The following is a 14,507-nucleotide window of genomic DNA, read 5'->3' as shown; positions in this document are numbered from 1 at the left end:
TCCTGACGTGCGCCACAAGAAAATATGGTGGTGACTACTCTCCCAAAATGGCAATTTTTGTATGGAATTAGGAAAACTTGGTTGAAGTAAAAAGAGCCTCCTGCAAAATTTATTGCGGTCACATATATGTACTTTTTATTACATCAAAATGATCGTTGAAAAATTTCAAAACTTTTGTCAGTTGGGTTTTGCGAAATTCGGTTCCTTTATGCGTCAAATCATCGTACTAAGAAGCGAAAATTTTAGTTGTAAATAGTTTAATATTTAGAGCTTAATTCAAATTTGGGAAATAGTTGGTCCACAAAATTTTCTAGGACCATTCCTTGATAAATTCCAAAGAGATTGTCAGTTGGGATTAGCGAAATTCGTTCCCAATTCCTAGTTAAAGACATTTTAGTATGAAAATAGCGCTCTGCTGCGAGAGAGCTTCCCTCAGATCTTAATTGCAATCATTACATAACGGGAATTGAACGTCTGATTTCTTTGGTACTTTATTTCTACCGGAAAGCAATGCCCTTCACTCTTGACCCTGCATACGATGAATTGTAAGCGGTTTTAAAGAAAGCAAGTTTGTAATTCAATTTGTGGCCAGTTGCGCTATAAATGTATTGGGCAGTTCGTTTCAGTTTAAGTAGTGCTTACCAGCTGTACAGAAGTGTTCTTTTCGCTTTGATTGGCTTGGCACCAAAATGGTCCGAATGAGGATAACGTTTCTGTGGCTGCTGGTAATATCAGCAAACCGGTATCGCTGTATGGCAAATGTTTTGCACGATTCGCTCGACCTGTATAGCATAGAGGTTGGAAAACCCGCAGCTTCTCCAACCAAGTCCGCTCCTATTCAAACGCTGGAACAATTGAAAATGTCTCCACACATCTACGGATATTGCGACGAGTTGAAGAAATCTGACCCATCCGGAGTTTACAGAATCTACGTAAATATGGACCAAACCGCTGTGGTGTTCTGTGACCAGGAGTACGAAGGCGGTGGATGGACCGTGATCCAAAATCGTTTCAACGGATCCGTTAGTTTTGATCGCTACTTGCCCGAATATAAGAACGGATTCGGCCGGATCGAGGGCGGAGAATTTTGGTTGGGGCTGGACGTTATTCATCAACTGACGTGTTCGGCACCCCACGAACTAGTCATACTGCTTGAAGACTATGCAGGGAATTCGTATACTGAAAAAGCAGAACGATTTGCAGTTACCATATCATACGTTGATGAGTATAGAGTAAAGGTAACAGGTTTCTCTAAAGAATCGATGTTTTCAGATACGTTTTCTGAAGGAACGAAATGGTGGGACAGCATTTCTTCTTATAAAGGGTATGTTGAAATTTTATTGCTGTTCGGGTAAATTTTACATTACCATTATTTTATCTACAGATCGCTAAATGGAATATATGGTACTTCTGCTCGGAAAGTTAGTAATGGTCATATGACGTGGCTAGTCAACACGAAACAGCTTCCAATTAAATCATCCAGAATAATGATTAGAAGAAAGTGAAAATATCCACACCCATGTTTTCCTCCAACATTGATTGGAGTAAGTTAGGGGAAGGTGGTCGGTTATCGGCACCTTTTTGTTCTTGGTTCATAACTTTCGCCCAATTGAACAAAGTGGTGATATTTGCATACCAATGGAAGCCTATATGTATAAGCTTATTGCTGGTGAAGAAATTTGATTTATTTTACCTCTCTGAAATTTTTAAAAAATGGTTTTGTTGTTTAGTTGTCCTAAAAACCAAAATTATCAATCATTTTGAAAAGTGAAAATAAAAGCTTAGTTGCGAACACTACGGTAACAATCAATATTGAATCATAAAATAGAGTAAATTTCCTTTGTAAATACGTAATAAATTGACATTTCCGATCCTTTTACTTCGTTTTGTAACTCTAAGCAAACAACCGAAAAAAAAATCTGGGTAGGTTTCACTTGATAAAAAAATGTCTTTGTTAAACGAAACATAGGCATCAGTTTGGTTCGATAGTCGGCACAAAAATATCGTTGGCAGACCATGTTACGGGATAGGTGGTGAAACCGGAATTGAGGTTACGAGAAACGGGTTTCACGCCGGAACAGGAAGCAGATTTTTTGCAGCACCTGGTTGACCTGGAAAGTCGTTTTTACGGCATTACAAAGAACGATGTCCGTGAACTGTCTTTCGAGCTGGCCGAAAAAATAAATAAGATTTCTCATCCGTTCAACAAAAAAAAAGGTGTGCTTTCGTGCTGTGCGATTCTTTTTTCTCTTTGCTGAAGGAAGTTTCTAATACTACCCTAAGCGATCTTTGCTTGGCCCCATGCTATCGTTTTACGTTGGACCTGTTTACGGAAGTAAAATTCCGACAAGCGGTGGTAATACTGCAAGGACACGGTTTTGGGAAAAAAAAAAGAAAAACCTCTTAGAAGGTCACGTTTCCACGCTCAGCAATGAGCATTAATAAAAACAAAAGGAAGGGGGAGTCTCTGAACTCTCCACTTCCTTCTAAGAAACAAGGTTTCAAGACCGTCCTGCCAAAGCGCGGAAAAAAATAGAAGGAAGCTGGAGACTTCAGATGTTCCTTCCAACTCTAACATTGGAAATAATTCTTCTCCTATCAAACTGAGCAATCAGTTCGATTTGATTAATGATGAAATTGAGCAAATCGAATCTACCTCTAGCCCATGTGATTCGGTTCATGTTCAGGAGCAAAGCATTCCGCCAATTGTGATATCTGTAGCCGAGTTTTCTGGCTTTAGGAATGAGATTTTGAGTAAGGATGACTGCCGCGTTTTGCCGGGATCCTTTGACGATCGCAAACGGCTTCTTCAGTATTTAACTGAGAAGCGGCACATTTTTTTCACGAACGACGACAAACCTTAGCGATTGTTCAAAGTCGTCTTGCACCGGTCCAAATAATTAAGATGAAAAAGTGATCTCGCTCTGGTACTGCCCAGAGTCTCACGAATTTTATTTAGTTCACTTGAACAAAAGTTTAAATGTTCCAATTGTGGGGGCAATCATAAATCCAATTTCTGGGAATGCCCTTCACGCAAAAAAGAAATTCCATTAGGAACCCTGATTTGCCGGGTAAACATATTTCAAACGCTCAAAATCTACAATCATTTGCCGGTCGAGCAATTCATACCCACCACAATCAACGAACTAATTTTTCTCCTACCTCTCACCGGGTAACGAATAGTTCGCCGAATTCTAATTTTTCAAACACACCTACCTAAGCAAGCATTGCTGCAGGCAGGCAAAATTTCATCATCTTCTATCTCTACACAGTTAAAATTTCTGAAAAATACACGCTATGGAAATATTTGAACCCATATTTTTGTGTTCAATAGCCTTTAATTTTAAATCCATCTTTTTCTTGTACGCAATGTTGTATGCAAGCTCCATAGTAATGACGACCTGTAATTTTAAAAAGTGATGGAAAAATGAGTCGAATCAAACGAAGCCTTTTTGTTACATCATATATGCTGTAACATTTTAATACTGTGTTTAAAACGCAATGATCGATCGTTATAAAATTCAATAGTGATCAACAGGTTTTGCCCCCTGTCGAATGAAACTTGTTGCGAGAAAATCGGTTGAGGATTTCTATACGAAAAGTTGTCCAATGTTTTTTATAGCTTTTGTGCACACACATACACACACATACATACACACATACACGCACGGGGGCAGCAGGGACTTTGTCCAAGGGCTTGACGACCCCTCCCCATGGCCACTGCGAGTTAGACCGGGACCATCGTCCCTAACCCCTAATCCCAAGGCGTCAAGCGACCCGTGCCGAGGGGATGCATGGCCAGGGGGGTGAAATAATAAGCTAGGCCTTTAACGGAGCCTGTGGGGTACCTGGGCACCCTCCACAGTACTTGTCCCTTACCGCGTCATGCTGGGCTCTGGCGTGGTGGACCTCTTTTCCCGAGCAACTCGTGGGACCAAAATGGAAAAACAAGTCAATTCTTCAATTAGTGGTAGTAGTGTAGGCAACAACCCTTTCGCAAGAGTTGGGTTGTTCAGGTCTCCGCCTAGGAGGCCAGAGGCAATAGTCGGCAGCTCAGTGCGCAGCGCCAGCGTGGGTCACTCAACCTTCCTCTCGGCTAAAAAACGCCGGTAGAGGTTATTGACGGCCCATGGCTTGTGGAGGCGATGAACCGCAAACGCGATGGGCTTTCGGCCTTCGAGGTGGCGACGGAACAGCTGGACGCCATCATCGACTTTGCGTCATCGAAGCATAATATCAGTAAGGACCTCAAGAGGAGCTTGCAGAAACTTCGAAAGTCGATGCTGGACGCCAAGCTGGAGAGGCGGTCGGGACAGCCAAGTGTAAACCCGTGAAATCCGTGGAGTCGAGGTCTACCCAGACTGAGGCCCAAGGATTTGCGGACTCGGGCAAGGTCGAATCGACCGAAGGCGTGCCAGCGAAGACGGTGGTACCAAAGTCTACCCAGACTGAGGCTCAAGTATTTGCGGGCACGTCGGGGTGACTGCTCCAACGGAGCAGACACAAAAATGGGGGAGACAGTCTCCAGGGGATGAGCTCCCTGGGGGCCGCTCCAAAACGCGGAGGGTTACTACCCCGAACAAGGGTAGTGAGGCTGGGAAGCTGAACCCCGGCCAGGTACCTCCAAAACCGGGGGAGGAAGGACCTGGAAAGGTCCGTCCACCCAGGAAAGACGGTGGTAAGGGGTTACGGTAGGCTGAGAGCTCTCAGCCGCACCAGACCAGGGAAATAGAGGGGGATGACGCCTCCTGGACCCTGGTCAAGAACAAGAGGAAACCGAAGACGTCAAGGGCCGAAAAGAAGGCCCAGGTGAATGAGGGTAGCAAGAAATCTAGGGTAGGCGCCAATCGCTCCAGGGGCGATGCCCTAGTCATCACGGCGGACGAGGCTAAGTACTCGGACGTCTTGAAGGCAATGAGGAGTGACGTCAAGCTCGGTGAACTCGGCGCCGACGTACGTCGAATAAGACGTACCCGGATGGGCGAGATGATCCTCGAGCTGAAGCGGGGCGTCTCGCAAAAGGCGCCGCCTACAAGAAGTTGGCGGAGGAAGTCCTAGGCGAGACGCTCAAGGTGAGAGCACTCACGACGGAGGTGAATATAAGGGTTAAAGACCTGGACGAGATCACCGAAGTCGAAGAGCTCGTCACGGCACTGCGGCGACAGTGTGAAGTGGAGACGCCCACCTCAGCCGTTCGGCTGCGGAAAGGTTCGGCAGGGACGCAGGTAGCATTGGTTCGGCTATCTGCAGCGGACGCCTCCAAGGTAGTCAAGTTAGGGAGCGTCAAGGTGGGATGGTCGGTATGCCCTGTGGGCATATACGAGCAACCCGAAGTTTGCTTCAAGTGCCTGGAACCGGGGCACAAGCAATGGGACTGCAAAGGCCCTGAAAGAAGCAATCTCGGCCGACGCTGCGGATTGGAGGGACATAAGGAACAATGCTGCACGAACCCCTCCCAATTGTTTGATTTGTTCCAGCAAAGCTGTGAACAGCAAGCACCCCATGGGGGATTCGATGTGCCCGGCGTTTAAGCGTGCTGTAAAATCACAGTGCAGGTAACGCAGCTGGCTTGCTCGGCCTCGCCCGAGTGTTTGGTGTGCGCAGGTTTAGAGGAAACGGCGGAACACGTGTTGTCCGTGTGCTCACGTTTTCGCGCAATGCGTGACCACATGCTTGCCACATGTGGTCTGGACACTACCCCGGACAACCTAGTTCGGAGGATGTGTAAAGATGAAGTTGGCTGGAACGCCGTTTTATCGACTCTCGCCCAAATCGTCTCGGAGCTACACAGAAGGTGGCGCGTGGACTCAAGGATGGCTAGTTCAGGCGCAAATAAGAGGTGGTCTAAGGGATCGGAGTCGGCTTCATGGGTCATACCGGTGGTCAAGCTCTGTGGTCGAACTCGATCCTTTCATCGAACAAGTGGCCGCGCGAAGAACAACATGGTATCGTCGCTTTCGCGGCGTCGGTCAACCGGACAGGTTCCGAGCCCGAGGACGGAAAGGGGTCCTCGTCAAGGCTGGGGCAGGCGTAGGCCTCGCGTCGGCAAGTCCCTCTGTGTGCTGCTGGCGAATAGGCCCTATCGCAGAAAGGTCAATATGGGGTGCACGCGGCATCATCATTCTTGATACCAGTCGTGCAGAGGGAAGCAGGCGCGAAGTCGACCCTTCCCACCTTCCGAGGACATAGGGCGTGGTAAGGCCACCTGGAAAGCAGGCAACGCGCTGGCACGATACCATGGTGTTCTTCTAAAAAAGCGAGTTACGATGTTCGGTGCTGCAAGGACACGCAGCATGCTATTTCAGCCACCGTTCGTGTGAGTGATTATTATGATTCCATATCCATTGATGAATTGGACTCTGACGCAGCCGATATGGATGATCCTGCGGAGGTACACGTGTCGAAAAGAGGAAGCAACCGTCTTCCCGGGATCGCGCCGCAAGAGAACAAAAATCATCCATAAAAGCTTGGCAAAATCTGAAAGTAATGGGGTTTATTTAAAATCCGAAGCAATCTGTCCCTACTGCTTCTTTTGATCCTAGTTGCAGTAAGGCATTCCCGCCATTGCCTAAATCCGATGTTTCGAAGAAACATCCGGCTAGGAGAATCAACGAAAGAAAAAAGCAAATTCGCACTTCTAGAAAAAGTATTCCGTCCAAGCGAGGATTGATCTCTTTTAAGGACCTTGTGGACCGTTTTTGAACTTGTTCAATATTCCGAATTCATTGAGGCCAATCATTGACCTCTTTATTCCAACAGTAGAAAGTTATCTGAAGCAATTGACTGTTTCATGGCCCCTTCTTGCAGAAATTGTATCTTTCGATGGATAATACGGCCAACACCGAAGATACAATCACTGTGCTGCAGTGGAACTGTCATAGTCTAAAAAATAAATTGGACGTGTTCAAGTTTTTGATTCGCAATTCCGATTGTGATGTATTTGCTCTCTGTGAAACATGGCTTTCTTCTGAAGATGAAATCTACTTCCACGATTTTAACATTATTCGCCAAGATCGGGATGATCATTATGGTGGCGTTCTTTTGGGGATCAAAAAATGCTACTCCTTCTACAGAATTCCCATTCCGACTGTTCCCGGCTTAGAAATCGTCGCATGCCAAGTAAATGTGAAGAATAAAGATCTTTGCATAGCTTCAGTGTACATTCCTCCAAATGCCTCTATTAATCGTCGACATTTTTGGAGCGCAGTCTCCCTCCTATCATCTCCAGTATTGATATTGGGTGATATGAACGCACATGGTATTGGATGGGGCGAAACGTATGACGATTATAGAGCGCCTATTTTCTATGATTTGTGTGACGATTTCAATTTGAATATTTTGAACACTGGTGAAGTAACTCGAATAGGACCAAATGGTCAACAAAGCCGTATTGATCTGTCTTTATGTTCTAATTCACTATCGTTAGATTGTAAGCATATGCGGTATTTCGAAAAATTTCGTTTCAGGTGGTTCGAAACGAAATTCCGCGGAATTTCGCGGAATTTGAGCATGACGAAATCTGATTTCTTGATTTCGTTTCGTTTCGTAAAATTACAAAAATTTCGCTAGAAAAAACTAGCTTCTAACGAAATTTAACGGAATTCCGCGGAATTTCGAATCAAGTTTGAACTAAACCATACTTTATATTATAAAAAATTTTGGCTGCGCCGCTGAACAAAATCGTTAATCGTAAATCGTTGTTCACAAAGCTTTAGGTTATTCAATTTTTACTATTAACGCTTCTACATAACCCCATTCTTAGTCGACAAATACGTAAGTAGTTTTCTTCCATAAAACGTCTTCAGTGTTTCCATGATTTAAATTTTGTGATATTTTTATACTATTTGCACAATATGAATGCGGAATTGATCGTAGACGAGCTCGGTGGTCTAGTGGCTATCGCTTCTGCCTTATAAGCAGGAGGTCGTGGGTTCAATTCCAGGCTCGTCCCTTTCCTACTTTGTATTATTTTGTCCCAAGATCAATATCTGTGGTAACGGATGAAAGTGATGCTACTCTCATAAAATAGTCTTGGCTTGTACCACCTACGAATTTGTGCAAATTGCTCAATGCTAATGCTAATATGAATGCAGAATCGATCGTGTTGTTGCTGGTCATGGGACGGCAGCTAGTCCAGAAGAACGCAAAGTGAAAAAAACCTACCTCGCATAGCAGAAATTTGTTTAACCAGTGTGCAATCGATCGTGTTGATGCTGATCACGCCAGCTAGTGTGGGAGATCGCGAAGTGATAAAACTAATGTCTGCATCGAAAAGCACAAAATTATCTAGTGCGGAATCGATCGTGTTGTAGAAGATCATTAAACGAAGCACATTGATCTTGCGTTGGATTGATTTGAAGCACCGTTTTCGTCTTCTTGTTTTTAAAATAACTTCGTTTACAATACATATTTTGTTGCTTACCAAGGGATTTCACATGTATTACCATCTCAACTAACCAACGATTCCTTTTCCGTAGTGCTCACGGAGATGCAGAGCATTTCTCGCTCTCTTAAAACAATAAGTGTTAAGCTAATTCTCCTCTACTAATCCAAAATTTACTATAAGCACGTGGCCAGCATCGTTATTGGTCATGAATAGGAAACTCCGAAGCAAGTATACAATAAGAATAACTTTTTTGTATCTCAAGAATATTATTTAATTGGTGAGCTGTGCATATTTGCTGTTCCTCGGCCAATCATAATTAGCAACTACGATATGTACAGTTAATCAAACTAATAAGCTCTTCTTTGACTATTTGCACAATATGAGAGAAACATTTGCAAACCATAAATCCAGAATGGGTTGAAAGATCATTAAAATTGCTGAAAATTCTTTACTTATGATTGCTTTCAGCACATACTGACCATAACAGCTGTTTTTATATGCCAAGGACACAGACACAATAGCTCATTTTGTCGAGCTGATTGTATATAAGGCTAATTCAATCTGAAATACATATCTTTATGCATTTTAGAAAGGTGCACAGGATTCTTCTAGTGAGCAAATGTATGCTATATATGTAGACGAAGAATAAGAAGGAATAAATTTTGGCAGATACGCTCTTTTCAAATATTAATCTAGTAATATCAACTCTATATCTGCATATACGCCTGGCAGATGTGGATACATAATTAAGTATCCCTCTAAATAAAAAAATAAATCTAAGCATTGACTAAGTCAGCATAATAACATAATGTTTAAGTGATCTAAGGTTTTAAACGAAATTTGAATCCGTATATGAAAAATCCCACAATTTCTTTATTTTTATATACTTACTGATATAAAATTGATCAGATTCGGGAGCACACGTTCCACGATGAATTCCTTTGAAAGCGGCACAAATGTGCGGCATATACAAATGGGTATTGCCTAATTGCGAATGGTATATGCGGCGAAAATGTGGCGATTTATCACAGATTGCCTCTTCAGTTATTATAACTCTTTTGGTCGCAAAACAGTTATTCGACTTCGAAAAAAGTTAAATCATAATTGCGTACATAATGTAAAAGCCAATTCAACAAAAATTCCGCGGAAAAAAAATCAAAATTTCGTTTCGTTTCGAAAAATTTCGAATTAAATGATCCTTGATTTCGTATCGTTTCGAAGTCTCGAAAGAAATCTATATTTCGTTTCGTTTCGATCCGAATCAACATAGACATTTTAAATTTCGTTTCGATTCGTTTCGTTAGGAAAAAGTGTGTTATCGCATACCCTTATTAGATTGCACGTGGAAGGTTATCCAAGATCCCCACGGTAGTGACCATATGCCGATAGCCACCACCATTAAAAGTGGCTATCAATAATCTGAGCCAGTTAATGTTCCTTTCGATCTCACGAAGAACATTGACTGGCAAAAATTTGCATCGGCGGTAAAAATTGGTATTGAATCAACTGATATTCTTCCGCCACTGGATGAGTATCGATTCCTTACCGAATTGATTCATAAAAGCGAACTGGAAGCTCAGAAACGACGCGTTCCAAGTACATCTGTCATAAGAAGACCAGCCACTCCTGGATGGGATGATGAATGTACTAAGTTGTATTCTGAGAAATCTGATGCCTTCAAGGCCCTTCGTAAACACGGAAGGTCCGAGCTTTTTGAAGAGTATTTGAGGCTTGAAAGAAAGCTCAAAAATCTTCTCAAGGCAAAAAAAAGGAGCTACTGGCGACGTTTTGTCGAGGGACTATCGCGAGAAACCTCAATGACAACACTTTGGAAAACGGCCCGCAACATGCGGAACCGCATTTCCACCAACGAGAGTGAAGAATACTCCAATCGATGGATATTCAACTTCGCAAAAAGGTCTGTCCAGATTCCGTACCAGCAGAACCGCTATTTCGAGAATCAGTCACTGATCCCGGTTCTTTGGGTGGACCATTCTCAATGCTGGAACTTTCTATGTCTCTTCTTTCATCGAATAACTCTGCTCCGGGATGCGATAACATCAAATTCAATCTTCTTAAAAACCTCCCAGATATCGCAAAAAGACGATTACTTGACCTGTACAACTGTTTCATGGAGTACAACATTGTGCCACCTGAATGGCGACAGGTCAAAGTAATAGCTATTCAAAAGCCTGGGAAACCAGCGTCTAATCACAATTCATACCGACCGATTGCCATGCTATCATGCATGAGAAAATTATTGGAGAAAATGATCCTTTCAAGAGTCGACCATTGGGTCGAAGAAAATGCATTGCTTTCAAATACTCAGTTTGGATTTAGAAAGGGGAAAGGAACAAACGATTGTCTAGCGTTGCTTTCTTCAGATATACAACTGGCCTTTGCGCCCAAGGAGCAATTGGCTTCAGTATTCTTGGACATTAAGGGCGCTTTTGATTCAGTTTCCATAGAAGTACTGTCAGACAATCTGCACAGTAATGGATTACCCATTATTTTGAACAATTTCTTGTATAATTTGTTGTCAGAAAAACAAATGAACTTCACACTCGGCACTCTGACAACTTCCAGAAATAGCTACATGGGCCTTCCCCAAGGTTCGTGTTTAAGTCCCTTGCTTTATAATTTCTATGTTAAAGATATTGACAATTGTTTGGAAGGACAATGCACGCTCAGACAACTTGCAGATGATGCCGTGGTCTCTCTAAGAGGTCCAAGTGCATCTGTCTTGCAAGGACCATTGCAAAGTACCCTAGATAATCTGACTGTTTGGGCCAGACATTTGGGGATCGAGTTTTCACCGCAAAAAACTCAGTTGGTTGTGTTTACTAAGAAGCGGTATCCTGCTCAACTGAAACTAAAGCTGTTGAATGATGACATCAACCAATCTTTATCTTCTAAATACCTTGGGGTCGTGTTTGATTCCAAATGTACCTGGAAACTCCACATTGAGTATTTGATACAAAAATGCCGGAAAAGGATCCATTTTCTACGTTCTATCTCCGGAACATGGTGGGGTGCTCACCCGAAAGACCTCATCAAACTCTATAGAACGACTATTCTCTCTGTTTTAGAGTATGGCTCCTTCTGCTTCCTCTCAGCAGCTGATTGCCACCTGATCAAATTGGAACGAATTCAGTATCGTTGTTTGCGTATTGCCCTTGGCTGCATGCATTCAACGCATAACATGAGCCTGGAGGTGCTTGCTGGAGTCACTCCTTTAAAGCACCGTTACTGGGAGCTCTCACTTAGAATACTAATCAAATGTGGAACAAGTAATACACTTGTTCTAGATAACTTCGATAATATGCTTGAACTAACTTGTCGTTCAAGATTCCTGAGAGTTTATCTCAACTACATATCGTCAGATCTTTGTCTTCCGTGTTATAATCCCCCTCGAGTTCACTTCACCAACGACAGTTCCTCAATTGTATACGATCTGTCCATGAAACATGCTATTCAAGGAATACCAGATCATCTTCGACAAATATCTATTCCTTCACTTTTTTCTGAAAAATATGAACATGTCAATTGCAACAACAGATATTTCACTGATGGTTCTCGCATCAACGGATCCACTGGCTTCGGTGTTTTCAATGTAACTTCAACCACCTTCCAAAAACTTCAGGAACCGTGTTCGGTTTATGTTGCTGAGCTGGCAGCAATTAACTTCGCTTTGGGGATAATTTCCAATCAGCCCGTAGACCATTATTTCATCTTCTCGGATAGTCTTAGTTCTATCGAGGCACTCCAGTCGATGAAACCTGTTAAGCACGCATCTTACTTTCTTTCAAACATAAGAGAGCAGATGCGTGTTTTGGTCGAAAGATCATTCAAGATTACCTTTGTTTGGGTCCCATCTCACTGCTCAATCTACGGCAATGAGAAGGCAGACTCGCTGGCAAAGGTGGGCGCACAGGAAGGTGAGGTTTATGATAGACAATTCTCGAGCAACGAGTTTTTCCCATTAGTCCGTCAAAGTACTCTTCAAAGTTGGCAAAGGAATTGGACACACAATGAACTTGGACGGTGGCTATTTTCCATAGTTCCAAAAGTTTCTGGGCGAGCGTGGTTCAGAGGTGAGGACTTAAGTCGAGGCTTCATTCGCGTGATGTCGAGACTTATGTCCAATCACTATTCACTAAACGCACATCTGTACAGAATAAACCTTGTCGATAGCAACTTATGTAGGTGCGGAGCCGGTTATGATGACATCGATCACGTCGTTTGGTCCTGCTCGGAAAATGACGCCTCCAGAGAGCAATTATTGGATACCCTTGTGGCCCGAGGTAAACAACCCTTCAGGGAAGTTCGAGGTGTTTTGGGAGATCGTGATGTTGTCTATATGCAGGCCATTTATAGTTTTCTTTGTGCTTCTGACATCAAAATCTAATATTTTGTTTTTTCTTTCTTTAAAGTTTTTTTGTTCTGTCTCTGTCTTTTTGTTCCGTAGAGCTCCATAGCTCTTGCCATCCGGAATATGCTTCCAGTCGAACCATTCCTCGAGCATGACGACACGCCACATCGTCCCTGACGCCAAATGCCCGGATGAGAAGCTGAAATTTCCTTATCGCAAATCCTAAGCCCCGTCCATCCTTAAACATTGTAAACTAACCTCGAGTCACCACGAGTACGCTGGCTCCTTCCCCTCTCTTATTAACTGTATAATAAAATGATATTGATTGTATATATCACAAAGAACCATGGCTCCGTAAAGTGTTATACACGCCTAAGCCTACCAAATAAACGAACTTGGAAAAAAACTCTTGTTTTGGCTAGAATATCCCACTACTTTTCTTCTTGCTCTCATTCATCGTTCCTTATCCTCAACTGACGTTCAGTGTCTGTCATCGTTTGACTGATTCGGGTTTGAAGAATGATCGTTTAGATGCGAGGGTTAGAAAGCGAATCGTTCTGGTGGACCGCGTCGACCAGGGGTCGTAACACCCTGCTTATTATATGTATAGGTATTTTATAATTTTGTCCGGTAGCACCGACTTCAAAAATAGTTTATGAGGAAGGAATTTCCGCAGAAAAATCAGAAAGAATCTTTTCAGTAAATTTCAGGAAATTCTGACGTAATCCCTGAGGTAAATTTTAAGGAATATCCGAAAGAATTTCCGAAGAACTTTCTGGAATTCGTTTACGGAGGAGTTTTTTGGAACTTTTTGAGGCAATTTCCTAAGGAATTCCTGGACGAATCTTTAAAGTAATCTCTGGAGGAAATTGCGAATAAATTACTGGGAAAAATTCCAAAGGAATTCTTGAAGAAACCGAGGAATTACATCAGAAAAACCAGTAAGCATTTTCTCTGAAATTTTATTAGGATTTTCTTCTTAATTTCCTTTGAGAATTCCTTCGGAAATTCCATCATAAAATCCTTCAAATATACCTTTATCGATTCCTCTGGAAATTCGTATTTTACCTTCAAAAAATCTTTTAGAAGTTCCTTTAGGAATTATTTTCGAAAACGCCTCCAAAAGTTTATTTGGGAACTCCTCCAGATTTTTATTTCTTAAATAATAAAAAATACCGCCCGGAATTCATTCGGATATTCCTCCAGGGACTTCTTTAAAAGATTATTTGTAAAACCTCCGAGATTTCCTTCGGATATTTCTACAGATTTTTTTTTCGGAAGATCCTCCAGGAGATCCTTTGAAATTTATTGAAAATGAAGTTGTTTGCGATGTAGTTACTTATTGAATTTTCGAAAAAAAAATCCAAAATAACAACAAACAAACAAAGACTTTAGGAAAGATGAAGGCATTTTCGAATTCCTGCAGGAAGTTCCGGAAGAATTCCCGAAGAATGTTTTAAAGGAATTGCTGGAAGAAGTTCTGAAGAAATTCCTTATGGATATCTAGAACAACTTTTTCCAGCGATTCATGAAATACATGCGGAAACAATTTCAAAAGGAAAAATTTCCGAAGAAATTCTCAACAAATTCCGAAGAAATTCTCAAAAGAACGAATGGAATTTTTTAAGGAATTCCTTAAGGAATTTTCACAGGAATTGCTAAAGAAACATCCAAAGGAATTCCTCAAGGAGTCTCCGAAGGAGATTGTAGGAATTCGTAGAACAAAATCCGAAAGCATTCCGTAAGCAA

The 14,507-nt window shown here is 42.3% G+C and overlaps 2 protein-coding genes across 5 annotated transcripts in view; one reads left to right on the top strand and one right to left on the bottom strand.

Moving 5' to 3' along the window:
• LOC134206060 (uncharacterized) overlaps positions 1-14,507 on the bottom strand; it is a 672,178-nt gene that overhangs the window by 13,470 nt on the left and 644,201 nt on the right. The window lies entirely within an intron of this gene.
• Positions 616-1,879, top strand: LOC134212046 (angiopoietin-4-like). The gene is made up of 2 exons (XM_062689551.1): positions 616-1,324; positions 1,385-1,879. Exons 1-2 carry the CDS (start codon positions 690-692, stop codon positions 1,503-1,505), a joined length of 756 nt encoding a protein of 251 aa, XP_062545535.1. The 5' UTR covers positions 616-689; the 3' UTR covers positions 1,506-1,879.

Source organism: Armigeres subalbatus, chromosome 1 (assembly GCF_024139115.2).
Source record: "Armigeres subalbatus isolate Guangzhou_Male chromosome 1, GZ_Asu_2, whole genome shotgun sequence".
In the NCBI taxonomy this organism is placed as follows: Eukaryota; Metazoa; Arthropoda; class Insecta; order Diptera; family Culicidae; genus Armigeres; species Armigeres subalbatus.
Note: the sequence above shows the minus strand (reverse complement) of the source record. Positions and strands in the feature narration are given on the sequence as shown.